Below are 24,937 nucleotides of genomic sequence, written 5' to 3' on the forward strand. Positions count from 1 at the left end.
GCTGCAGGGCAAAATTCAAATACTTTAAAATACAAATGCATCAATTTTATGTATGAAATTTCAGCTTTTTGCATCGCTCTCACAGCCATTTTCTGAATTTGTATGAAATAAATTTGGGTTACTTGTTCAACCATGGGTAATTATGTCCACAAAGATGCTCAGAGGCCTGGAGCACCTCTGCTGAGGTCAGGCTGGGAACTGGGGCTGTTCATCCTGGAGACGTCTCTGGAAAGACCTCAAAGCACCTTCCAGTACCTAAAGGTACAAGAGACCTGAAGAGGGACTTTTTACAAGGGCGTGCAGTGATCGGACATGGGGGAACGGCTTCAAATTGAGAGAGAACGGGGTTTGATTAGATATTGGGAAGAAATCCTTTGCTGTGAGGGTAGTGAGGCCCTGACACAGGCTGCCTAGAGAAGTTGTGGATGGCCTATCTCTGGAAGTGCTCAAGGCCGGTTGAATGGAGCTTGAAGTAACCCGGACTGGTGGAACGTTCCCCCGGCCGCGACGGCCGCACCGCCGCCTGCGAGCGGCCGGGCAGCACATGCCCCGCTCCGCCCCTGAGGATCGGGGTGCCGCCTGGGCGGGGAATGAGCGGCACGGACCCGCCGGGACCGGCTGGAGACGTGACGTGCCTGGCCTCCGGGGGCCGCTGCTTCTCCTCTTCCCGCCGACGGTCCTCGAGTGAGCGGCCGGCCTTGCTTCCCGCGTGGGGCAGCGCGGACGGCGGGGAGGCGCCCGGGGTGAGTGCTTCTCTTGGGGGAGAGAGGGGCAGGGGGCGGCCCGGGGTGAGCGCTGCTCTTGGGGGAGAGAGGGGCAGGGGGCGGCCCGGGGTGAGCGCTGCTCTTGGGGGAGAGAGGGGCAGGGGGCGGCCCGGGGTGAGTGCTTCTCTTGGGGGAGAGAGGGGCCTGAGGCGGCCCGGGGTGAGCGCTGCTCTTGGGGGAGAGAGGGGCAGGGGGCGGCCCGGGGTGAGCGCTGCTCTTGGGGGAGAGAGGGGCAGGGGGCGGCCCGGGGTGAGCGCTGCTCTTGGGGGAGAGAGGGGCAGGGGGCAGCCCGGGCTGAGCGCTGCTCCGAGGGAAGAGGGGCCTGAGGCGGCCCGGGGTGAGCGCTGCTCCGAGGGAAGAGAGGGGCCTGAGGCGGTCATTTCTCTTTCTCCCGGGAAAAGAGCCAGAGGCGGCCTGGGGTGAGCGCTTTGCTGATGGGAGAGGGCCGGAGGTGGCGGGGTTGGTTGCGAGCTTGGCTGGAGGCCATGGGACGGAGCTGTCTAAATTTATTGTGAGTTACTTAAAATGATTTAATTTTAATAGCACCTGTTTAATTGCGGTTGTTGAAAGCACGTTTCTGGTGGAGTTGGTTTGGAGTGTGACTTCGACGGCTACTCTGCTTTATTAGCAACTTCATTTTGGTTTGTTTTCTCCTATACTTTTCATTAAAAACAATTTTATTATGTGTTAGCATTTGGAAAGCAGGTGCTGAAAATGGATTTTGGCAGAGCCCAAGGCATTGCTTCCTCTTGGGCAGCCGCTGTTCGGGCAGTGGTTCCCCTCAGGCTCCCGGGCATGAGGAACCCAGGACTGCAGACCGTGCTTTTTTAATTACTACAAACTTTTTAAACAAAAGTACAGCAAGGTGTCTCCTCCAGAGACACAGCGAGCTTCACATGCAGGTGTTGATGGCCTCTCCTATTTGTCGGTGTGATCCTCTCCTAAAGGATTTTTCATCATTTAGCCTGCAGTATTCATTGTTGAGTTCTTTAATGCAAAAAGTGTTTTGCTGTACGAACAAAAGAAATAGATGCTAAAGAATTAGCCTTCCAAGATGAATGTTTAAATATATCTTCAGAATATGACCCAAAAAGACCTTAATTTGTGTATCTGCCTGAATTAATCGTTGAATCCATGCTTTTGCAGTTACCTGGCCCACAGCCACCTTTGGTCATACTGTCATTGCAACCTTTACATGATGGCAGAACCACTTAATCTTCAACCTAATGGAGTTGCAGATGCAGATCTAAGCAACAGGGTCACAGGTACCAATTTACTGTTGTAAAGCTTTTAGTTTTGAGGCTGAGTTTCTGAAATATCTAACAAAATCCAGTATTTTGTAAGCAAACAGTAGAGGGTACTTTTGACAAATGTAGAAACACTACAGAAAGTTTTAACAGCAGCACAAGTGTAATAAGAGAGACTTTGTCCTAAGCTTGACAGAGGTATCGTGACTTTATTCTCCTGTGATTGTCTGTATGCTTTATTATTGATGCACATAATTAGTATGAGTATGGCTTATAAATAAATGCTTGTGCCTGCTGCGATGCCTCAGAAAATTAAAAAAACCCACCAGGATAATTGAAGTGTTAGGGAATTTGGATTGATATGTGGGAGTTGGAATTCCTTCATTAATGTTTTGTGCCTCTTAAGTGCCTCGGTACTGTCTGATCCATGTTCTCCTACTCCAAGTTGGGGAGAGGGAAGGGCTTCATTATGAGAGATCTGAACTAGCTTTATGTAAAAGCATCTTGGATAGTTAATGAAATTTGATTTCATGTTAGGCAAGAGTTTTAGTTCAGGCAGAGTTTACAAGATTAACTTGCTTCCAGGTATGATAAAAAGGCCATGTAGGGTTTATGTTGTCTCGGTGGAGGCCGTGGTCCAGCCTGCCAGGCTGGAACAAGATTTCAATGACATATGTAGCCCAGAACAGAAACAAATTCTTCGTAGCTGGATGAGTTGCCCCCTTAGAAGAACAGAGTTCCTATTATATTGATGTGCAGGCTTAGCTGAATGTCTTCTAAGAGTTGTTTGGTAAAGAAAAACTCACAGGGAAGACCACAAGGTTTATAAGGCTCTCACTGGAAAATCAGAACCTCATGTTTCAGAGTGTTTTGTTTCTCAGTACTGAGTCATAAGCACAAGAGGTGAAACTGTTGTTTTAATAATCCCACTGATTGCACTATTGAACAAATGTGGTATCAGAATGAAAACAAGTGACTTCCAGAGTGTGTCATAGGCCAAGCATCTCCTTTCACTCAAATGGGCTGGCAGAAAAGTAGGAGTAGCCAAGAGCCTTGTTTCTTCCTGCAAATATTCCATAACATAGGCATGTGTTAGTGTTGTTAATCAGATCCCTTTGCAAATACTTCTGCTTCTAGGAAGTTCTATGGAAGACAAAACTGGTAGAGAGAACTGCATAGCTGCAGCTGATAAAGAAAATACTGTGAGTTATTTCACTTTATAGTTGTCCCAAGTATTCTGAGCATTTCTAGATAGCAGGAATTTTTAGCATGTATTTCTCTTTCTAGAACTTAGAAGTTTTGTCTCCTTTTGTTGTCATATTTTTGTACATTAGAATATTTCTACCCTAATTTGCAGCTTTTTTCTAGTAAGAATGACTTCAGGTTTTTCTTCCACAGGTGTCACATTCAAACTGGATTAATGGGAAGCCAAAGAAATTGCAGTATTCCAAGAGTGCTTTTTCTATTTGCTATGATAAGAGTTTCTTGAGTTTGTTAGTACCACCTCCTAAAAGGAGCACTTGCCATCATTGTGGCCTCTTTGGTAAGTGCCTGCTGTCCTGTAGTCTGTGACATATAGTACATTTATCAGTGAAACCACATTAGGTTTGCTCAGAAATGTCTTTAAATGGATGCATATTTTTAACTCTCAGATACAAGTACAGACTGTTCGGAGCATAGTTGGAGTAACAGAACTGGCAAGTAGAAGACAATATTTCTTTATCAAAAGTGGTGGTTTTTTTCCCCTTAAAAAAGAAGTAGAAGGAATTTGGGACATTTGGGCATAGGCTAAAAATACCTATTTTAATTTGCTTAGAATTGCAGGGGAGCTGTTTTGTAAAGCAATTATTGAAACAGTTGTTCCTTCCAATACTGTTTTGCTCAGACTTCTCATCTATTTTGTTTGTTTTAGGAAAGCTCAGATGTTCACAGTGTCAGCAAACATACTATTGCTCTGCAGATTGTCAGAAAAAAGATTGGCCAGCACATAGAGTAGTTTGTGATCCCATTAAACAGAAGTAAGTTTGTTGAAAGTTCTGCCAAATATTCTTCAGAGAAAGACAGTGTCCCTCCCACTACAGCATAAATGACCATGGGAAAGCACTATTACAGTAAAATATGTTGCTTATTCTTAGGCTAGTACTGCATGATCTTATGCCTGTCATTATTACATATTACCATATTTGTATTTCTGCATTTTACTGGATGAGGAATAAGAGTTGGCAAAAATCACTTATTATGAACACGGCCTTTTATGTGTTTGCAAGTAGATTGTATTATTAATGCTGCTTGTCAGTCTTTGGTTCTTCCAATTGACATATTTTTCTTTGATTACAGTTTAAATAATAGCAAAACCGAGACAGGAGTTTATCTTAAGGTATGGAATACGATTTTGACTATGTCGTGAATGGATCTGCTGTGAGTGGCAGTGTGCTTCATTTAACCTGTATGGGAAAGGAACAAGTTTCTCTTTTAGAAAGATCAGTGCTTCAAATGAAAAGTTACTGGAGGAAGCATTCAGAAAATTGTTACTTTCAGAGTTCTTAGAAGTGCTATCAGTCAACCCTGCTTTTTGTAAAAAAAACATTTGTGAAAAAGTTAAAAATCAAGACACGTATGATGTTACTAGAGAAATACTGTGGGAAGGAAACAGATGTAGTGTGTCCGATTCAGAAAACTTCTGGTGTTTTGTTTCTGTGAAAAAATCATGAGCTGACTCTTAGAGCCTTGGAAATTTATTAGAGAAATACATTTAGTGTAGTATTATACAGTAACAGATGCAGATAAGCTGTTGTTTCTTTGCTGTAGAAGGAACTAGGTGACACAGTTCTTCTTTGTAATGTGTTGAAGTCTCTCTTGATCTTGCCTTGAGCCAAACATTTCTTCCAGTCTACCTATGAACTCTTCTGCAGGTGTTGATTTTTCTGCCTCTGTGTTTTCCTGGTATCACATCTATGAAGGTGAATAAGTTTGCATACCTCCAGCTAGCCTGTAGAACTCCTTTGTCGTTCTTCTTTGAAGTAGCTTATTCACCTGTTTAACTTTTTGAAGGAATTTAGAAAGGAGGCTTCATGTCATGAGACTTCTGTTATCTCATCCTGTTAGTTCCTGTTGTGTGTGTACTTGTGACTGGGTTCTAATGAAACTCATCAGCTGATGGTGAGGGCCCTTTATACCAAATGGTTGTACAATATGAATAAAAAAATTGCAGTCACTTTACTTTCAAAGAACAGAAGGGGGTGTTTTTTTTATCTTATTCACCTTTTGAAGTTCTGCAGAAGGAAGAGAGTTTAGATTGTATGTTGAATGATGTTAAGGTGGCTTACATTAAATTAGGTGTTTTAAAAACGGATGACAGCAGATAAAGCAGTAGCTATAATCTACTCTGGGGTGTTAAAGTTACGGGGAAGCAGGTGGAATTCAATTCTTCTTATTTATGAGGGCATCGTAAGTGGGAATTTTAGCTGAGTTGTCCTGTAAAACAGGTGTGAGGAGGTGAATGTGTGAGTCTTGTTTTTCATTGATACTCAGTGTACCTCTGCAGCATTCCTTGAATTTCATTACTACCACGTTACTACAGCTGAACAGCCCCATATTAAACATAACTTGTACCTATTTTAAATAGGCTAATTCAGCTTCTGGGGATTCTTTATTTTTACCTTAATTTACCAACTCTTTAGAAGAGAGTGCAGAAGTTAGTTGAATTGATAGCACTTCAAGCCCCACTTCAAGCAGCTTTAATATGCAAGGCGATATTTCTGAAGGCCTTAATTATTTAGTCACTTAGACAGGGGGAAATAATCTACTATCCCCTCCTTTTCTAATTATAATTATTTCCAGTCCATTAAGTGTTTCTTTTCCCATTATGTTCCAAAAGGAGAATGATGGAATGAAGGCACTGCCAGCTTTTTTTCCTCAGCTCATGGGAAAGCACTATTCACTAACTGGTGTTGATGTATTACAGGAGGAAGTGAAGTTGAGTTTTGCTGTAGATGTTGTTCTTCCAGATTCTCGTAAGTGCTGGGTTGTGTGGGTAAAAAAACCTACCACATTTAAGGCTTTTATGTTCACACTCCTCCCCAACACCTGTAAAAGATGAGTGTTTTTTCTTTTGCCCTCCTCCTTCCTGTCACTCTCCCAACAACTCCCTTGACTTGATTTTTTTTCAATTCTGTTTTATTTCACCTTCCCATAAAATGTCAGCTCTTGAAATACCTTGCTGAGCTTAATAGCCTTAAATTTTAGTAAGGTTACTTTTCCAATAGAATTGTGTTAACTTCAGTTCCGGATTGTGTTCCGGATTATCTTGTTTATTTTTCTGTTTTAATAGATGCATGAAAATTTGATGCCATTTTGTTTCTTTCTCATGCATTTTTAACTCTTTAAAAATTACAGTATCAATTTCTAGTTCCATGTAGGATTTTACCAGCTTTTGTTATATTTCATACATGCTCACTAAGTATCCCAAAGACCAGTCATTGGATATTGCTGTATCCAGTTGCAGAACTCTGTAAAGCGTGTTTGTATTTCTGACTTAGCAAGCTTCAGTGAGAGACAAGCCAAGCACCAGACCTTTGAGGAGTCAGAATTCAGATTTTCAGTTAAGCTGGGTTTGGTTGTCAAAGCAGATCAATACATGCAAGGTGTACCTTTTGTCATGTAGAAGACTTATTGTTTAGGTTTTCCTCTGGCTACAGAGCAGGAAGAACGTAGTGCCAAGACCATATTCATTTCATTGATCTGCAGTCCACAGAAACGTTCAGGGATGTGGTGGTTGGTGCTCTTAGCTTGCTAAACTTGCTCATGTGCAGGAAGCTTATCTCCATCTAATACTATGCAGACTGTCAAAGGATGGTTCATTTTAGTCCCATGTAAATTCAACTGATTTAGGATTCTGCTGGGCATAATTTCACGTTTGGCTGCTTCACAGCCTGCTGGTGGCGAAGCAGTGAGTAGCCTGCCAGCCTTTTGGATCACATAAGTATCACTGCATTCTTCAAATGTTCCATGCATTCACTCCAGAGGTTTTAATTTGAAAATAATGATATTGAAAGTTCAGACTACTGCTTCATGCATCAAAATGCTGAGAAACCTAGATTTACAAAGACATCTTGACTAAATCATTACATACTCAGTGTTGTAAATAATGAGGTAAGTTAGGAATCCTTGTGTCTGAAAAGCTATAATCAGTTTTTCAGCTCACAGTCTTTAGGGAGGTAAATGTTGATTGTTACTGCTTTGCTCATTTTATGAAGTCAGACAGTCTTGGAGCTCTGAATGCGCTCAGAGAACTCAAGTAGTTGAGCTCCTCTGAAATTACCTTTGTTTTGCATTTTAAACATTCAGTGCTGAACCAGTAAGTAGAACATCACCTTGTGATAGGGATATAGATCTGGCTCAGAGGATGGTTCTGAAGTGAAACTAGCTGATGGCTATTTTGTAGGATAAATGATTTGTTCTTGCATCTATATTTTAGAAGACTGCCTAAATAAAGTTCCCTTAGAAATGAAGTCTCATTTAACTTCAGGATATGATGCCAAGGGAGACTCTTCAAGAGGTAAGCAAGCAAATCAAACTAAACTTGGGGAATTTTAGGTCCTCCTGTGCTACATGATATTCTAGCTGCTCACTAGCATCACTTCAGACTTAAAAATGTTGGCTAATGGAGCTTCCTTCAGGTCCCTACTGACATTAGTTCATATATATTTAGATAGTATAAAACATTTGTGTAGTGGTTATTATGTGAGCATTAATTTCATAATATGACAGGAACCTTCAAAATCCAAAGCATCACTAAAAAGAATAAACTATTTCAAGTATGTTTATATTTTCAAAGTCAACTAGCTTTTGGTTGGCAACCTTTTTTCTTTTTTTATGTGCAGTAACAGAAAACAATTCAAAGGGAAGTGAAAAAAATTTACCCGAGGATGAGGACCCTCCTCACTGTGCTAATTCAATTGCCAAGTTTGTCTCTTTAAGTATCGGAGATGAATTTTCTGGTGTGGTTTCCCACATCCAAAATCCAGACACCTTTTTTTGTCAGCGGATGCAAAATGCCCGTAAGTGATGGGTTGGAAATGGGATGTAGAATGCCTAGTATGGCATTTTTCTCTTTGGTAGAGGGTGGCTGGAGGAAGGGGATTTTTTCATTTAGTTCTGGGTAATCAGTAGTAAATTGTGTCCTTTGGAAAGAAGTGGCCTACCTCATCATCTGCCTGCCTCTTGTTGGAAGAACTGACTCCCTTGGTTTCTTCTTGGCATGCCTCCACTAGCTCGCTTTCAATTTGCACTGGCTTCAGCTTTGTCACTTTGCTGAAAAAATCCATCTCTGGTTTTCCCTGTCTGTGCACTGCTGTGATTCCACAGACCCAAATGAGAACTCTCTTGGATGTTAATGATTGAAAAGCCCTAGTCTGATCAATCTGAAACATTTGAAATAATCTCCATTAGACTGCAAGATGTTCTTCCAGGCTTTGAGCTTAAATCTTCTGTAATAATTGTAAGACAGGCTGTGTTCCAAAATCCATGTATTTTAACATCAGGTCAACTTGCTGAGCTTGAAGCATCTCTTAATGAATACTGTGGCAAATTTCCTGGTAGTCCATCTTTCCGTCCTGCTGCTGGCAATGTGTGCTGTGCCCAGTTCACAGGTAAAAATGCAGTTAAAATACTAAGTTATGTCACTTAAGTTTATTACCAAAAAGATGCATTTTGTAATTACGTTTAGAAATGTTTCATATAGAGTTTGTTTATCTCTGGTTTTTAGCTGTGGATAATGCTTGGTAGTGATTTAAAAATGATATATGTAAAATACCAATTTAAAATGCCCCTTTATGAGCAAACTCTTAATACTGGATTCAGATTATTTGGAAGAGCTTTTTGAGACATCATGGAGAATTTGGGTTTTTTATGTTGCTAAGTACTATTTCCTCGGAGTTAGAAATAAGTATATCTTTGGCATTTCAGTCCCCAAAGGAAGCACAGAAGAAATGGAATCATATCTAATGATGCTGCTCTGATAGACTGCTTCTCAAAATGCTGCTTAGCCAACACCTGGTAGTCCTGAGCTGTACTGAGATGGATGTATTTTTACATTGGTCAGTCAGAAAAAGAATTCTTTTCTTAGACCTTACATCTGTATCTTCCTTTCTAGAAGACAACCTTTGGTATCGTGCTGCTGTTACAGCTTATGCTTCTGAAGACACTGTTTTAGTGGACTATATGGATTATGGTAATTCTGACTCTCTTCCACTGACCAGACTTCGTCCTATAATTCCAAGCTTAATGGACTTGCCTGCTCAAGCCATAAGATGTAGCCTGGCAGGTACGAAAGTTTCAAACTAGATGGGGAAAACAAGTGGTTTTACATAGCTATCACACCTGTAGTATCTCACACTGAAACATGGGGAAGGATGGAGGTAATGGTAGGCATTATTTCCAGAATTCTTAACTGTCAAGGCGTATCTACAGAATGTGACACGTATTTCAGAATGTACTCGCAGTTGTTGTACCTGCCCACACATTGCTGAGAGTTGGACTGACCTCAGGACCTTTCCATACAATGTGACTTTTTAGGTGTAAAGCCACCACTAGGAACGTGGACCTCAGAAGATATTTCTTACATGAAAAAACTGGTGAAAGACAAAGTGTTGACAGTAAAAGTAGTGGATAAAGAGAGTTCTAGATCTGTGGTGGAGCTTACAGATGCATCGGGTACTCCAGCAGTAAATATATCGAGCCTTCTCATCGAGGAGGGCTGTGCAGCTGAGAAACTGAGCATGGCCTTACCAGCAGCCAGAGGGAGTGATGTTGAGCAAGCCAATGGTGAGTATGAACACATCTTGCTGCACTGGCATTATTTAACCTCCTGCTAGAGTGAGTACAGAGAATGCAAGCTCTGATCTTGCTTTTCAGTCTGGCTCATCAAGTCTGGCCTTCACACGTCTAAAGTTTTGTCATGACAACTTAGCCGCAAAGAAATTGCGTGTCTGTATGTGTGTGTTCAGGTGTGCACTCTTAACAAAGTTGTAATTGCCTGCTTTTGGAAGTTGGTACTTAGAGAAGCTTGGTACTTACAGAAGTCGTACAATTTCCAGTTGAATTAGGCTCTGACTAGTTACTACCTGCTTGTTCTTATGTCCTTATCCAATGTGTAAATAATATTTCCTCTATTTTCATCTTCATTGTCCTATATTTTTACACGTAAACCCACATACTTAGTCCTTGAAAATTTGACTGTAGTAGCTTATAAAGCTTCAAGTCTGTGCTTAAATTGCCTTGTTTGAATTTAGTGACCAAAGCTTCAATCTGAGAGATTTTTGCAAAAGTTATGTTGATTTTCTTTGAAATCTTAGGGAAGATTCCTGGCTTCTCTCCTATGAAGCAATGCTAAGTTCCCTTTGTTCCATCCTGTGTCTGGCAAACATATATATTCTCTTCTGATCCATTGGTACTGAAAACTTTTTGTCAAGTCTATGTTCAAATAATTTCAATCTTTCTCAACAGATGCCTTGTGGCTGGGATACAGTTATTCCTTGTCTTTTTTCAGAATCTTAAAAAAGATAAGGAGCTTGTTTTTGTAAGGAATCTTAAAAAAATTCAAACAATAACTTTCCTGGCTGTAAACACATTGTGATTTGTGGCCTTCATTGAGGACCTGTTTTATACTTCCTTGGTTTATTGGTTACCTGTCACCTTTTTGTAATTTCTGCCACAGAGCCAGAGCTGTTGAATGCAGGTTTTTAATAGTGTTCTCCAGTGTGCCATGATTTAGTGTTCCCATGATGTATTCTACAACTTATATTAAATAATAAGCTTCTTCCAGGTGCCTGAGTATAATATGCAGTGCAAATTTTTGTGACCAGTCTTTATAGTAATCTTTTTTGCTCTTCCTCCTTAGATTGTTTCCAGCAGTCTTGGTGACAGATGTTTCCCTCTTCTATGCTCTCTACCCAGTTTGCTGGAACCAAGGTTCCCCAGTGTCCCTCTTGCCCAGGCTGTTGCCAGCTAGTCTTTACTTCTTTGTGTGATTACTCTTCCCTGCTATCTGTGCCTTGCTTTTTTTGGTAATGAAGAAATACATTAAACAACTGGAATATTTCTCTTACTTGGTTTTACTCTGCAAAGAAGCTCTTACTGGTAATTAGTCTGTTGGACAGTTTATAACAAGAAATTCGAGGATGCGAATGAGCATTGGGGATGTTTTTTTTCATTCCTGTAAAAGTTATTTTAATTCCTTTTAATTCTGTGCTTTTCTCTGTCCTCTCTAGAGGACACAATGAACAAAAGAACGTGCAAGTGGATTGAATTAACTCTTAACCAAACACTCAGTGTCATAGTGTGTACAGTGTACAATCCTGGAGAATTCTACTGTCAGATTTCAAACAGCCATGGTAAGTTTATTCAGCTTAATTCTTTCTGATTTGTCATTTATTATAGTTCTAATGAACTGCTATGTCAAGTCAGCTTACAGCAAGAAGGCTTACCCCTGAGGTTTTTATATAAGAGTACAAGTGCAGTGACAAAGAAATTGGATCATGGTATTGAAATCTGAAAATTTTGAAGATAAGCAGTAGAGGAAAGTGAGAGAGTTACTATAACCTAGCCAAAGGATATCTTAAATTTTTTTTCACTGGAAGAGTGGCCAGGCATTGGAATAAGTTGTCCAGGAAGGTGGTAGAGTCCTTGTCTCTGGAAGTGTGCAAGAGGCATCTGGATATGGTACTTGGGGGTGATTATGGTGGTGCTGGGTTGATGGTTGGACTAAATGATTTTGAAGGTCTTTTCCACCCTTCATGATTTAGTGATTCTGTTAATAAAAGCAGGTAAGACACATGTTCCCTGTGCCAAGACAATATTTACTGGAGCTCTCTTCTAGTACGCTCCTGTAATTTATAAAAACTTGGAGATATAATAATTGTAACACAAAAATGAGAAAATGCAGCCATTGAAATGTGACCTCCTATTGGATTAGTTAAAAAGTAATCTTATTTCTCTACCAGAAGTCTGTATAAAGATTTCTGATTGCCACCGGCTTTTTAAGTGGTAGAAAAGGAATGTGACAAAATTCAGTGGCTGAAGAGGGAGCTAAAGGCATTCAAACAAAAAATAATGGGGCAGCTCTTAAAAAGTGAGAGATGTTTGTTCCTTGACTTACGTAGTCAAGGAATGTGTTTGAAAGTTTACAACTAAACTGTAGAGTGAGCAGCATTGATAAAGTTTAAGTCAGCTCATTTCACTGTTCTCATCTTTGGTTTTTTTTCTTTCTAATTTTCAGAGTTACTTGCTCTAAATTCACTTAACAAATCATTATCTGAATACTGTCAGAAAACACCACCAGATGTTCTTGAGCCTGAGAATGGAGACCCTTGCTGTGCTTTTTACACTGGCAAGTACCAGACTAAAATGGTTTTGTTTTTATGGAGTGAACATGAAAAATTAGCTGATAGTTTACATTGGCAGAGGACAGCAAAGAATTATATTTATTTACTAACAAGTGAAAGCTGGTAGACTTGGCAAATGTGTGAAGTAATTATTATTTTTTTTTTAATCTTTAAACTTAGAGGATGGTAACTGGTACCGTGCTGTGGTGCAAAACATCACTTCAGATGGAAGTGTTCGAGTGAGCTTTGTGGACTATGGAAATTCTGAGGAAGTACCGTTGGATAATATCCGACAGATCTCACCCTCATTCCTAAAACTTCCATTTCAAGCAATTAAATGCTGGCTCTCAGGTGAATCATACAAATTTTCTCTTACAAGAGCTCTTGCATTTAGAGACTTGCTGCTTTGGGGGAAGGAGGTGATGACAGGGAATACTGTGCAGAACTCCGTAATTCTGTTCTTTTGGGTTTGTTTGTTTGCTTTCTCTTCACTGAGCTCCTGCCAGTTCTCTGGAGTGATATCCATGGACTTTACTTACTGCTTTACTGGCCAAAGGGAGCTTGTTTAGTTCTGCTTCACCTGTAGTGCTTACTGGTTTTTGGTTTTTACCTTGCTAGGAGTAAATGTGCAGGCAAGGGAGCTAATCTGTTTTAATGAAGCAAGCTGGCCTTTCAGTACTCTCTCATTTGGCACTGTACTGCTGTTTCTCAATGTTCTGCAAATTCCTTTTCCACACCATTCAAAATTCTGCAGAATTTTTCTTTCTTTCTGATGCAGTCTGCTCAGTTTAAAAATGAAAAATGCGGAAACAGGAAAAAGCTCAAAACCTCACTTTGTTCAAGTGTCTTTTGCTGTTCCCCTACCCACCCACCCACAAAACACTTAGATTTTGTCTGCTCCTTTGATAAAAAGGCCTGATTGTACTGATTCAAAAACAGTCTTAGTAGTGTTGTTTGTGCTAAGGATTTACTTGGTTGAATCATAAAATATAGAAGATGAAACTTGGGTGTCCTGAGGAAATGTGGGCATTCAGAAAAAGGAGGAAGAGGGAGAGCAGTTAACTGGATGAAGGACGATGTGTTGCCCCAGGGTAGTAAAAGTAGCCTCAATTCCAGGGTATGCTCTAAAGAATTTTTTTAATAAAGAAAATTACAGTGTTGAGGAAAATTAATATTAATGAATGGAGATATTTTAACAGTTATTTTACTTCCTAGGTGTAAAGCCTGGAAATAGCAAATGGAATCCAGAAGCTACAGAAAGATTTCATATGTACACTTCAGGCTTAGAGCTTCAAGCCACAGTAATTTCCCTTTCTGAAGATGGGGCAGGTGTAGTACTTACTGACAAATCCACAGATTGTCCAAAAATTATCAATGAGATGCTAACTTCAGAAAAACTGGTAGTAAAAGAAGTTCTACAGGATAAAAATAAGTTTCCAAATATGTCTGTTGATCAAAAAGGTAATTAAAGGAATGTTAACTTTTAGATTTAACAAGAATTTTCAGTATTCCAGCCTTTAGCTGTTATTTTCTTGTTTAACTACAATTAATATCAATGCATAGTTTTGGTTATATTGTCAGTTTTTGCAGTTGAACACCAGCTGCCCTGCAGGTGGCATTACAGTCAAAAAGAGAAAGGTAAAAATAGCTGTGTTTGTTTTAAATGAATGTTGTTTGGCTCTGTGGGAATCAGAGAATTTGAAGTTTTCTATGACTAAAATTTTTCTCATGTTTGCTTTTCAAGATCTTTTTTTTTTCTGAGGTGTTTTTTACTTTAGCTATTTTTATATGCTAGCAGTTTATGAACAGCAAGGTAAGCATCATTTTATCTTGGTTTAGATTTGTCTTCCTGAAGGGAAGATGTGTAGTTGTGTCTGAAATTCAAAAAGTTACTATAAATATCAAATAAAATAACAGTTCCTTAATATATATATATGCTTGGTGGACAGTGGTAACACTGCCTGTTTTTTCTATTAGCAGCCTCACTTGGGCACTGGAAGTCAATTGAATTGGCTGTAGATGAAACCATGTCTGTGTGGGTAACAGAAGTTGTAAGCCCAGACTTGTTCTATGCTGTACCAGTTCCAAATAAAGGTAAGAAAAAGTGTTCATTGTTCCTAATACCAGTAAGAAGTCACTGTTGCAAGCTAATTAATAAAATGAATGTGTGAACTGAACTGTATAGAAATGTATCTTGGACAGTAGGAAAATAAGAAAAATGTCAAAGGTGGGAGCAGGGGGGATAAAGTATGCTCTTCATTGTACCCAGATGTGGTTTGTGAATGTGCTTTTTTCTGCAGGTCAAAAGGAGCTCCTTAAGGAGCTGATTTCACTGGAAGACTATTGTAGATCTTGTAACAAACAGCCCTTCCAGCCAAAACTCGGTGAAGCCTGTTGTGCTCAGTTTTCAGGTCAGACAGTCATTTGTCCTTCCATTTTCCTGGCCAGTGTAAAACACATCTTTCATTTTTGCTTTAGACAAAGGAGAAACACCAGCTTGAAAGTGCTTATGGATCTCTTAAATCATGCTTCTTGTCAGTTCGCCTTTTATATATCCACCACAGTATTTAAAAATTCCTGGAAAACTCCACAGTTTCTTGTTCTCGGGATAAACTGTGTTTTTAAGATGATTCTTCACATGTGACCATTCTTGTCCCAATCTTTTCAGGTAATGGCAATTGGTACAGAGCTGTTGTTCTGGAAGCTTCCCAGTCTGCAGTGAAAGTACTGTATGGAGATTATGGCAGCACAGAAACTTTACCCCTTTCAAAGGTGCTGCCAATCACTGATTCCTATTTAAAGCTGCCTTTTCAGACAATTACATGTTCACTTGCAGGTAAAAAAGCCTCCCCAAAATAAGCAAAAAAATCCCACCCCAAAAACCCCTGACTGGTTTTCATGAACATTATAAACTCGTACCTGTTCTGGTGGTAGTGTTCATTCCTTAATACTGGTGAACAGCATGATGATCTTCTAAAATAGTGTATTGGTAAACATGGTAAAACCTGGTTTAGAAAACATGTTTTTAGTTCATTATCTCTAGAATTTAAGCTATTCATGTTAGGAAAATTTAGCATATTTTCCAAAATACGTATGTACGATTCAAGTTATAGCTTTAAGGAATTACTTATATAACAAACTTGATTTTCCTTTTTTAACAGGAATACAGAAAGCTGAGTGGTCTCCATTAGTGCTTGACAAGTTAAAAAAACTATTACTGAAGCAATATGTCACAATTACAGTGAAAGAGATTAATGGAAATGTTAATTTAGTAACAGTGGAGAAGCCCTTTGACAATGGTTATGTGAATGTAGCTGACAAACTGCTAAAGGAGGGTTTGGTCATGGCGTGCAGCGCTGAAAGCTCACATCCTGAACATCAAGGTACATACTTTAGCTTGATTACTTCAGTTTACTTATTCTGAAGAGCTTGTAAGCACAAGGGGTGGCTAAATTACTTTTCCTTCTAAAAATCCTGGACGGTGCCACATGTCACCTCTTAAATTAGGGAAACAACATATGTGTGTATTTTGCTCATTCATTTTGTTTTTGTAGGTGATGGAGGTGAGACCAACTGCTGCTGCGCAGAATTAAAAGTGCAAGTAAGATTCACTCCAAGCAATACTTTCTTTTTTATGTTTCCAGAATTCAAAAGAAACCCTGTGTAGGAAGGAAATGGGAGTAGGAGGAATAATAGCTACTGAAACATAGAAGTTTCATGAAGTGTATCCTGACACTTTTTCTGAGGTTTTTTTATATATAGTAGTAATTAGAGCACCCTGAAGCTGAGGGAGGATGGTGTTCAGAGCACGCAGATTTCATTAGTCTGTACTTTGCCCCACAAACAGCTCTTACTTCATATTTTAGAGTTTGAAATCTCAGGAGTGGTACTTTCCTCTGTTGTCTAATTTAAGATGCTGATATCAATTTTAATTTGAGTATTTAGTCAATTTGGTTTGAGGAAGCTGCTTCAGGAAAAAAAAAGAGGGGATGGACACATACATGGACAAGGAGAAGTTTGTTACAATTCTGTTGGCTTTTTCCCCCTCCAGAAGATTTTACAATAGAAAGGAACTAAATATATTTATTGAATTAATATGGTACTTAGCTGAGTTTGTTGTATAAAGATCTACCCTGATCTGAAATCAGCAATTAAAAAAACCCCAGAATGGTATACTTCTAACTCTTTCTGCTTTTTCCACAGCTTGAAAAGCATAAACAAGTCCTACTCTTCCTTTTGAACAAGTTTGGGAATCCAGATGGATTCGCTGATATGAAAAATCTGTTGGAGAGCTAAGTCTCTGACGTGCACCATTTCATTTGCATGTCCACCAAGTTGCTGCAGTTCCTTTTTTAGAAGATCAAGAGCACCAGCTTAAAAATGAGGGTCACTTTGTAGAAACTGCTGTTGAAGTACCTTCATTTATCCTGTAAGCTTGGGTTGTTACTGTGACGCTAGTATGAAACTTAGAGGGTTGCAAAGCTGCGAGCTAAAATTTCTGTTCTGTTCTTGTTTTATGCCACCATGTGCTACTAAACTTTTTGCTTGTATTTTCTTGTTGAATGCACAGAAGTTTGTGGAATGGTCATTACATTGTGAGTCTGTTCTGCAGATTTGCCTTTAAAATTATTGTAATTGTAAGGCTCGCTTAACTTCAGTACAATTTATATTACTTGAAAAACTGTATCTTTTTTTGATTACTCGTCTTTCAGCCTAATTTCAGGTCTGAAGTTACATTGAGATTTGTTCTTCATTAATTTGATTTCAGTATCATTAAAGGTTGAATGTTGTCTTGGACTGCATACAGTCCAAGTCTCTAAAATCAGTAAACACTTAACTGTGCATAGTTCTTTCTTTACACTTAAGGCATCAATGCTGTATATAATATGCATCTGTGAATGTTATTTTGAAATTAATTGTATTGCTGCTGTTTTGTGTGTAGCTACATTATCAGGTTTTTTACCCCATCAAGTTTTCACATTATAATAAAAAAGACCCATTCTGGGCTGTGACAAAAATACTGAATCAAATTATTGAGAGATTTTTCAGTATTTCTTCAGTTGAATACCTAGTTGTCATTTCTGACTAATTCAGGAATGTCAGATTGTTGTTTGTGGAACACAGTAGACATTGCTGATTGAAATTGCAGGGTCAGCTTTTTTGTCCACTTAAAACACATACTTCAAGTCTGGGCTTTTGCAGATTGGAAGAGTCTTGAGATTAAAAATGTTGCAAAATATTTTCCTTTGACTTAATATTTCATTACTCTTAGATTGCCTCAGATTTTTTTCCCTGACTCTTAGTTTTTGTTGCATCCATATTCTTGCAGTAACTAATAATGAGATGAACGCTTGCACTTCAATTTCTGGAGTTCTGTTCATGCCTCTGGTTCTGAGCCGTGACTGTGGCTTTGCCAGGTGTCCTTTGACTCCCTGGGACCAGAGTGGTTTGCACAAGCCTTTGCCCCCATGCAGAGCACCTCACTGATGTTTTAGTACTCCCACATCTCTTGTTCGCTTGCCCACATCCTCTTGTCTCCCTGCCCTTAGTGCATTTCAGGTGAGTTCGGCTGCAGTAGCCAAAAGCATTTCATAATCAGGACATAGGAAAAGTGAATCTTTGCTTGTTCTACTTGGATAAGAAAACAAAACTGGAAAGCAGTGGTTGGTGCTTCACAAAGGCATGTAAAAAGCAGTAATTGCAGAAGAGAGTTCTTGTGGTTCAGATACTTTGTTTACCTCTTCTTTTCAGAAGGGGTAAACTCTTGGGAGCATTGATGGAGGAACAAATCAAGCAAAAAGTGTGGAAACCCAGTGGAGTTCCTCATCTAGTCTTGGGTTCCTCTTGCATTGTTTTCTCTCTGCTAGTTTTAATCTCTACTTGAAATCTTCATGAAGTGAGCAACTGTCACCTATGGATTATGTTTATCTAGACTTAGACAGTAGCATGCATGCTTTGCAAATAAAATTTCTTTGTTCCCTTCTGAGCAAGAAAAACAAAAGTGAACTGGAAGTCTAGAGTAACAGCACTTTAGAAAGAAAAGTAGCATGAAATGAATAAAAATTACCTAGCATTACAAAACAAGGCTTTTTTTTTTTTTTATCCTTACACGATAATTTTAATTTAGGTGCGCTGTTGAAGTAACTTGAGAATACTTTGCTTACTGGGTTTGACTGAAATTATTTATTATTTAGCACTTGGTGTGTTCCTAACTCCACATACTGAGGTAGTCACAAGCGTGTGTTGTGCCTGTACAATTCAAAAATTATTGATCTGTGTGGGAAAAGGTGTGCAAGCTCTTTGACTAAAAGAGCACAGTTCTGTTTAGCTACTAGTACTGACACAGAATAATAATAATAGCTTAATAACAAAACATGATTTTTAAAACAAGCCCCTTACATCATTCCTCCAGGTGTAGTAAGTGTGAATATGGTACTTCTACTCAGAGGTCAGGAATAGTTTTCTGTGGAAAAACAAGCATTAGGAAAAACATTCTCAAAAGAAAAATGAATCCTCTATGAAGCTACTTGGGGGCTGCTGTGAGGCAGAGTGACTGTGGACGTGCTGCTGCCAGGCCTGCTGGCCGTGCTCCAGGGCTGCTGACATTTTTGGCTGTACAAAGTCTGTTGGAGGAGTACACCAATGTTCCTCCTAAATGTAACCTACAGCAATGTGGGTGTTCCTGGGGTTGTTTCCCCACCCCCCGGTTCGTAGTTATCTGTCCAGGCTGTGGTGCATGCGGAGGAGAGGCTGTCACAGCCGAGCACGGTGTAAATCCGAGCGGGAGAAGGCTGCTCGCAGTCCCGCAGGTGCACCGGGGCCGTGCAGAGGCTGCCGAGAAAAGGTAAAGTGCGACTCGGAGAGCTTTTTTCCCCACCCTTTTGAATTGAGAACGTCTTAAACCTCCGGCTGGGAGCGTAGGGGCCCTGGGGGGCTCAGAGGTGCTTGGGAGTTCTCTGGCTCAGCAGAGCCGGGTGTGCAGCGAGGTTGGAGGGCAGCGCCCGCCCGGCCCCTCCGGCTGCTCCGAGCCGCTGCCTCCCCAGCCCGGCTCGGAGCAGCCCGGGGGGACGATGGAGCCCCGCGGAGCCTTCCCGGGAGCGGGGCCGGGCGATGGAGCCCCGCGGAGCCTTCCCGGGAGGTGAAGGCGATGGAGCCCCGCGGAGCCTTCCCGGGAGGTGAAGGCGATGGAGCCCCGCGGAGCCTTCCCGGGAGGCGGAGGCGATGGAGCCCCGCGGAGCCTTCCCGGGAGGCGGAGGCGATGGAGCCCCGCGGAGCCTTCCCGGGAGGCGGAGGCGATGGAGCCCCGCGGAGCCTTCCCGGGAAGAGAAGGCGATGGAGCCCCGCGGAGCCTTCCCGGGAGGCGGAGGCGATGGAGCCCCGCGGAGCCTTCCCGGGAGGTGAAGGCGATGGAGCCCCGCGGAGCCTTCCCGGGAGGTGAAGGCGATGGAGCCCCGCGGAGCCTTCCCGGGAGGTGAAGGCGATGGAGCCCCGCGGAGCCTTCCCGGGAGGTGAAGGCGATGGAGCCCCGCGGAGCCTTCCCGGGAGGTGAAGGCGATGGAGCCCCGCGGAGCCTTCCCGGGAGGTGAAGGCGATGGAGCCCCGCGGAGCCTTCCCGGGAGGTGAAGGCGATGGAGCCCCGCGGAGCCTTCCCGGGAGGCGGAGGCGATGGAGCCCCGCGGAGCCTTCCCGGGAGGCTGGGGCTGGCTCCCCGCGGTCCTGGCGACACTTTGCTGTCCCGTCGGCGGGGTGCGGGCGCAGCGGGGATGCGGCAGCCGGCACAGAGCCCCTTGCGCAGCCCGAGACAGGGAGGAGGGGGCAGGAGGCACCCAGGGGTCTGGAGGAGCCCCGGCCGATGCTTCTGGTCCCCCCCGCAGGGAATGCCGAGATCAGTGCGGGGATTGCCGCAGCTTGGCCGGAATACGGCGTGAATCTCTTCACCCCAATAAATAAGTAGTGCCGCCCTGCATTAGTAAAATAATAATAATAAAAAAAATACCCGCCCCCGCAGGAAACCAGACTCAGCCCGCGCTCTAGTGCTTTAATTACTTTGTTTCTAGCACTTTTGGGGTGCGGCCAGGGGAAAGTACTGAGCCTGCCAGGGCAGGCTTTCCAACAGGTTGTGTCTTATGTCTGTAATAGAAATCTTTCTGCAAGTGGCATAATAACAACTTGATCAAGACTTGATAATCAGGGAAGGACTGAAGGGCCTGGGATTATACCTGTATATGTCCAGATACTTCATGAAAGAAATGAGAGTAGCCTTTTTGTTTATTTTGCATGGTAAAGATGAGGCATCACTGTGAGATAAATCATCCATGCAATCAGATTCTCCCACTTTATTCAGCAAGGGCTTTGCTGGACATGCACTGTGTGTTCTGACCTACTTCTCATCTTCCGTGTTTTGGGGTATCAACCGTATCATCTTCAGTGTGTGCTCTTAAAGTTGTCTGGGTCTTCCAGGAAGATTCTAAGAGGAATAAGTGGATGGAACAGCTTAGAAAGTAGATCTCTCTTGACCCTATCACATCTCTTAAAAAAAAAAAACAAACCAAAACAAACCCAACTTCCCCCTCCCACCCAAAGGAAAAAAAACCCAAAAACCCAAACATGTGGGAGGTCTTCACTTTCTAAAGTAGGGCCTTTAGGAAGGGTCCACAGACACTGTCCTGAAATGCATGTGGGTAACAGTTTGTACCTGTTTGTGAGAGTGACACCATGTGGATAATTCCCATGGCTTGTCCTTTGGGGCTCACAGAGACGCAGCAGGAAGATAAAATGAGCATTGGGGTCGGTTTTGTAACAGGGTAGGTATGAGAGGTTCTCAGAAGTTATCATGTTGTGAGAGGGACATTGAATGCCAGAGACGTTAAAAAAGGATTTTTCCTCTCGTCCTTCAGTCTCTGCTGTAGGGAATCACTGAAGCTGACAGCTCTCCCACTCCATTCTTTGGGAACCATTCACACCTGCTCCTGCCATAGGTAGTTGGGTAGTTGTGCCACCTCAGGTGTGGATGTTTGTGGCTGGTGCAAAGCAGAGCAGGTCGGGCCAGACACCCAGCTGGAGATTCCCTGCCCAGATTTGCACTGCTCAGGTGAGAGGTGACAAAACCAATTACAGTAATTGCTCCAGAACCCAAAACCTCGAATGCGTTCAGTCAGGTGTGTGACAAGGTTACATGTGTGCTTTTAGAACCTCAATATAATTATATTGTTTGCCTGTTTATTTTCTTATGCTGTTGTTTGTCCTAAAGTACCAAATTCCTGCAGATCACTGTTCCCCTTTTCTCAGCCACTCCATAAAACATTTCTTCCCAGCATCCACACTGGCTGCCCACTGCTGCAGACATCAAGTGCTCATGATGCTGAGGCAAGCTCCAGCTCCATTGGGTAGGCTTGCATGTGGCAAAACATTTAAAAAGTGACACATTCATGGAGACACTCCTGCTGCTCTAACCATAGGTAAAGTCAGTAGCATAAGCGCTTTTGTCCGAACAAACTACACAATAAGTTTAGCAAAAGCTGTCGGGTCAGAAAAGTGTCTTTTATTCTGTAACTCATGGGTCATACAGGATCTGATCTGCAGCATGTTGATTTTGACATTACCCCTTGTGAGCAGTGCTGCAGGTTCAAGGTCTCTTTATGTACAGGAGCCTTTATTGCATGGGGGAAAAGATCTCATTTTCTCCCTTGCTTCAGAACTGGGTGGGGGAGAATAAAATAGACTGGTTTTTCAGAGAACATCTTCTGGAAATTTAATCCTGTTTATCCCTTGAAGAAAAACATTGTCAAAACTTTTAGACTGAAATTTGTGATGTTTGTTTTAAGAAGTTAAACATTTCCCCGTTGTCTTCCTTCTCGGCCCTTCAGTTTCAGATCCCACTGCGAGCTGCCCCCAAGCCATGCCTGTGGCTGCGCAGAGGGGATGCATGGGGCTCCTAACAGAAGTTGCCCACTGCCTCCAAGCCTTGGCAAGAAGAAAAAAAGTAAAACTTAGTTATGGAAAACAAGCTGAGAGAGTCTGAAAAAGGAGACAGGAAGACTGGTCTCCTCTCTCCCTCCCTGCATCTGAACATGCAGGGAGCATGTGAGCTCGCCTCAGCAAGCTGGGGCCATTCCTCAGCAGTGACAGGAGGTTGCTTGGCTTGTTAAGGATATGTTTTAGTTAATATGCAGTGTAATCTTTCCTGCTTTCTCACCTATTAAAATATTATAATAGTTATATTTTGCAATGTTGAAAGACAGGTTGGGAACGTGCTTGTCAGGAGGAGCTTTCTTCCCCCTTTACCTCCCTTTCCCATCTCTGGTCTCACTCCTCCAAATACAGTACACATGGTTACAACTCTTACTTAGCTTCGAGTAAGTTGCCATCACATTCATGTGTCCAAGTGAGAATCTGGGTACAAAAATAAGAGTTTTGACTTAGTGCCGTTTAAAAAAAAAAAAATGTTTTTAAAAAAAAATGTTTTTGACTCGCTATTGAGACATTATTAAAATTCCCTCTCTTAATGGCTGAGAAGATAAAATGAAAATGTCCTTCACTCACCACCCCACCCCGCCCAGTAAAGCTGCTAAAATTGCTGCTGCTAATCCTGGGCTAATGCTGATGAGCAGCAGGTGATGATGAAGCTTTCTTTCAATTCCTCTTGCTGAAAGTCTGTCTGGGCTAAAAGGCAAGGAATGCATCCTGCAGATTAGTTGATTTAAACCCAAGATAAAGCCAAGTTGTAGAAACATCTTGACCTGTCAATGTTTTGTATGACAACAGTGTGAAATCCCACAACGCCTGTCACATCTGACTGCAGGCAGAGACCTGTCCAGCTTGGGGTGATGTGCACTCTGGAAGTAGCTCCTAGGAAGAATGTCCTGAGGCATGGCAGAGGAATGACCTTTCCTCTGTGGCATTTGCAGGGCTTGAAGCTCCTGAGGGACACACACTGGGGCTTCCCCAATGAAGCCATGCTTTGTGTTGATCCCCCTTTACTGAGCCAAGCCTGGGATGTGTTCATTTGGTGGGGGTGTTGGGAGGATGTGCTGAAGGGTGATGCTTGATGCACCTGGCGCTGCAAGACAGTGTCATTGTGTCTGTAATCCCCTCATGGGGTGATCCCAGAGGGGGTTTCTCAATCCCTGTTCATTTTGTACCCATGCAGGTATCTGAGCATGGCCTGCTTTCGGCATCTTGCCTTGTCTGATGTGAGGGATATGTAATTTCTTGCAGAGACAAGTCTTTCCTGAGAAAAATCCCCCCATTTTCTGGAAAAACAATGAATAGAGCTGGTTTTCAAAAATACACTTACTTGTGTTTAACTACGTGAAGAAAATCTGCTTTTGCAATGACGGGGTAGAGACTCATCAGGAATCTGGTCTAGTGAGTGCTTTTAATCTGGAGAAAAAATAAATACACATGTTTGAAATAGAAAGCCAAGAGCTCTAACAGATACATTTGGTCGAAATCTGGGCGTGCTTGAAAGTGTCACTGAAATCTACCTACGATGTGATGGCAGCCTCGCTGATTCCAAAGGAAAAAATGAGCAGAAAATGGAGTTTGCTGGACAGCTGTGTATAAAAACATCTCCCTAGAAAGCCAGTTCTTACAGAACACAGGGCACGAAAGAGCCGGGGGCTGAGTGCTGCTGGAGACCCGCGGTGGGGATGGGCAGGACCCCAGCGACAGGTCCGCGGTGCCGGGGACGGGACGGGGCTGCTGGGCTCGGGTGTGGAAGGGAGGTAAAGCCCCGGAGCAGCTCTGGTCGGCTCCACACCGGCTTCCCCAGGCACACGGGGCCCTGCTGGGACTCAGCTGTGGAAGGGAGGTGGAGAGGAGAGGTCAGGTCTGGCCATGAGAGGAGGGGAGGCAGCGCTGCCGGTCCCTCCCTCCCCGCCCGGGCTGCTCTCTCCCGATGTGATGGGAAAGGAGAGGAGTATTTGGAGAGATTTCCTTTTCTATTATTCCCTGATTTTCACGGTTTTTTTCCCCTTCTATCTGTTCCCCACCCTTCTCCCCAGGGCAGGAGTTACTTTTGCCCCTCAGACAAAATGTTTCTGAGCTCATTACCGCAGACACCCGGGGAGAAGATGATCAGCTGCAGGTAAAGAAATTGGCTTTAGGATTTGGATTTCTGTTCCTCTCCTCTTTTGTTTCTTTTTGTTTTGTTTTTTTTTCCCCTCCAGATTTGTCACCATGAACCTCTTGCCATTTGAGTCCATCTGCATTTTCCTGCTTTCCCAAGGTATGTTTAAAGCTGCCATTTTTGCATCAGTGGTTTTTGTCTCGGGTGCTTCCCTATCTCCAGCTGGAGCTCTTTGCTCTGAGGAATGAGAGCCAATCAGTGCCTCTCCAGGAGGTTTAGGGATACACTTCTGAAACACAGCTTCATACAAAAGCAGAGAAAATAATAGGAGGAGAAACAGCATTTTTGAGAATTTGAACATGTGACTGATCTATGTGTAAAGGGTCTAGCTGATGTAGGAAAAGCTGATGTTATGATATTAAAAGTACATAAATCTATCCAGTGTAATCTCAGAAGCCCAAGGCTGGCCTAGCT

General features: G+C 42.2%; 2 protein-coding genes across 18 annotated transcripts in view; both read left to right on the plus strand.

The window, feature by feature from the left end:
* Nucleotides 1-603: 603 nt before the first annotated feature.
* Nucleotides 604-18,087, plus strand: TDRD1 (tudor domain containing 1). 10 transcript variants are annotated; one of them, XM_040071718.2, is made up of 23 exons: nucleotides 727-743; nucleotides 1,166-1,275; nucleotides 1,911-2,029; nucleotides 3,149-3,213; nucleotides 3,410-3,554; nucleotides 3,924-4,029; nucleotides 4,349-4,388; nucleotides 5,889-6,024; nucleotides 7,488-7,568; nucleotides 7,894-8,070; nucleotides 8,554-8,661; nucleotides 9,165-9,335; nucleotides 9,587-9,835; nucleotides 11,281-11,403; nucleotides 12,288-12,398; nucleotides 12,574-12,744; nucleotides 13,609-13,854; nucleotides 14,374-14,487; nucleotides 14,694-14,804; nucleotides 15,062-15,229; nucleotides 15,555-15,776; nucleotides 15,948-15,994; nucleotides 16,597-18,087. In XM_040071718.2, the coding sequence occupies exons 2-23, from the start codon at nucleotides 1,199-1,201 to the stop codon at nucleotides 16,687-16,689; spliced, it is 2,880 nt and encodes a 959-aa protein (XP_039927652.1). In that variant the 5' UTR covers nucleotides 727-743; nucleotides 1,166-1,198; the 3' UTR covers nucleotides 16,690-18,087. The 10 variants fall into 10 exon arrangements, with proteins under 10 accessions (XP_039927657.1, XP_039927661.1, XP_039927652.1 ...); XM_040071717.2 differs by having other exon boundaries at nucleotides 9,168-9,335; nucleotides 14,371-14,487; XM_040071719.2 differs by having other exon boundaries at nucleotides 7,539-7,568; nucleotides 14,371-14,487; nucleotides 16,597-18,086.
* A 1,020-nt stretch (nucleotides 18,088-19,107) lies between these two features.
* The window catches only part of VWA2 (von Willebrand factor A domain containing 2), a 33,061-nt gene continuing 27,231 nt past the window's right edge, over nucleotides 19,108-24,937 (plus strand). For 2 of the 8 annotated variants that reach the window (XM_040072102.2, XM_040072101.2), the window contains exons 1-3: nucleotides 19,108-19,237; nucleotides 24,399-24,481; nucleotides 24,564-24,622. In XM_040072102.2, coding sequence (XP_039928036.1) covers nucleotides 19,130-19,237; nucleotides 24,399-24,481; nucleotides 24,564-24,622 — 250 coding nt within the window. In that variant the 5' untranslated portion in view covers nucleotides 19,108-19,129. Of the gene's footprint in view, nucleotides 19,238-21,753; nucleotides 21,852-23,740; nucleotides 23,761-24,001; nucleotides 24,067-24,180; nucleotides 24,224-24,398; nucleotides 24,482-24,563; nucleotides 24,623-24,937 lie in introns of those variants that run through there. The other 6 variants (XM_040072103.2, XM_040072104.2, XM_058421660.1 and 3 more) reach the window with 6 other exon arrangements.

Source organism: Hirundo rustica, chromosome 8 (assembly GCF_015227805.2).
Source record: "Hirundo rustica isolate bHirRus1 chromosome 8, bHirRus1.pri.v3, whole genome shotgun sequence".
Taxonomy (NCBI): Eukaryota; Metazoa; Chordata; class Aves; order Passeriformes; family Hirundinidae; genus Hirundo; species Hirundo rustica.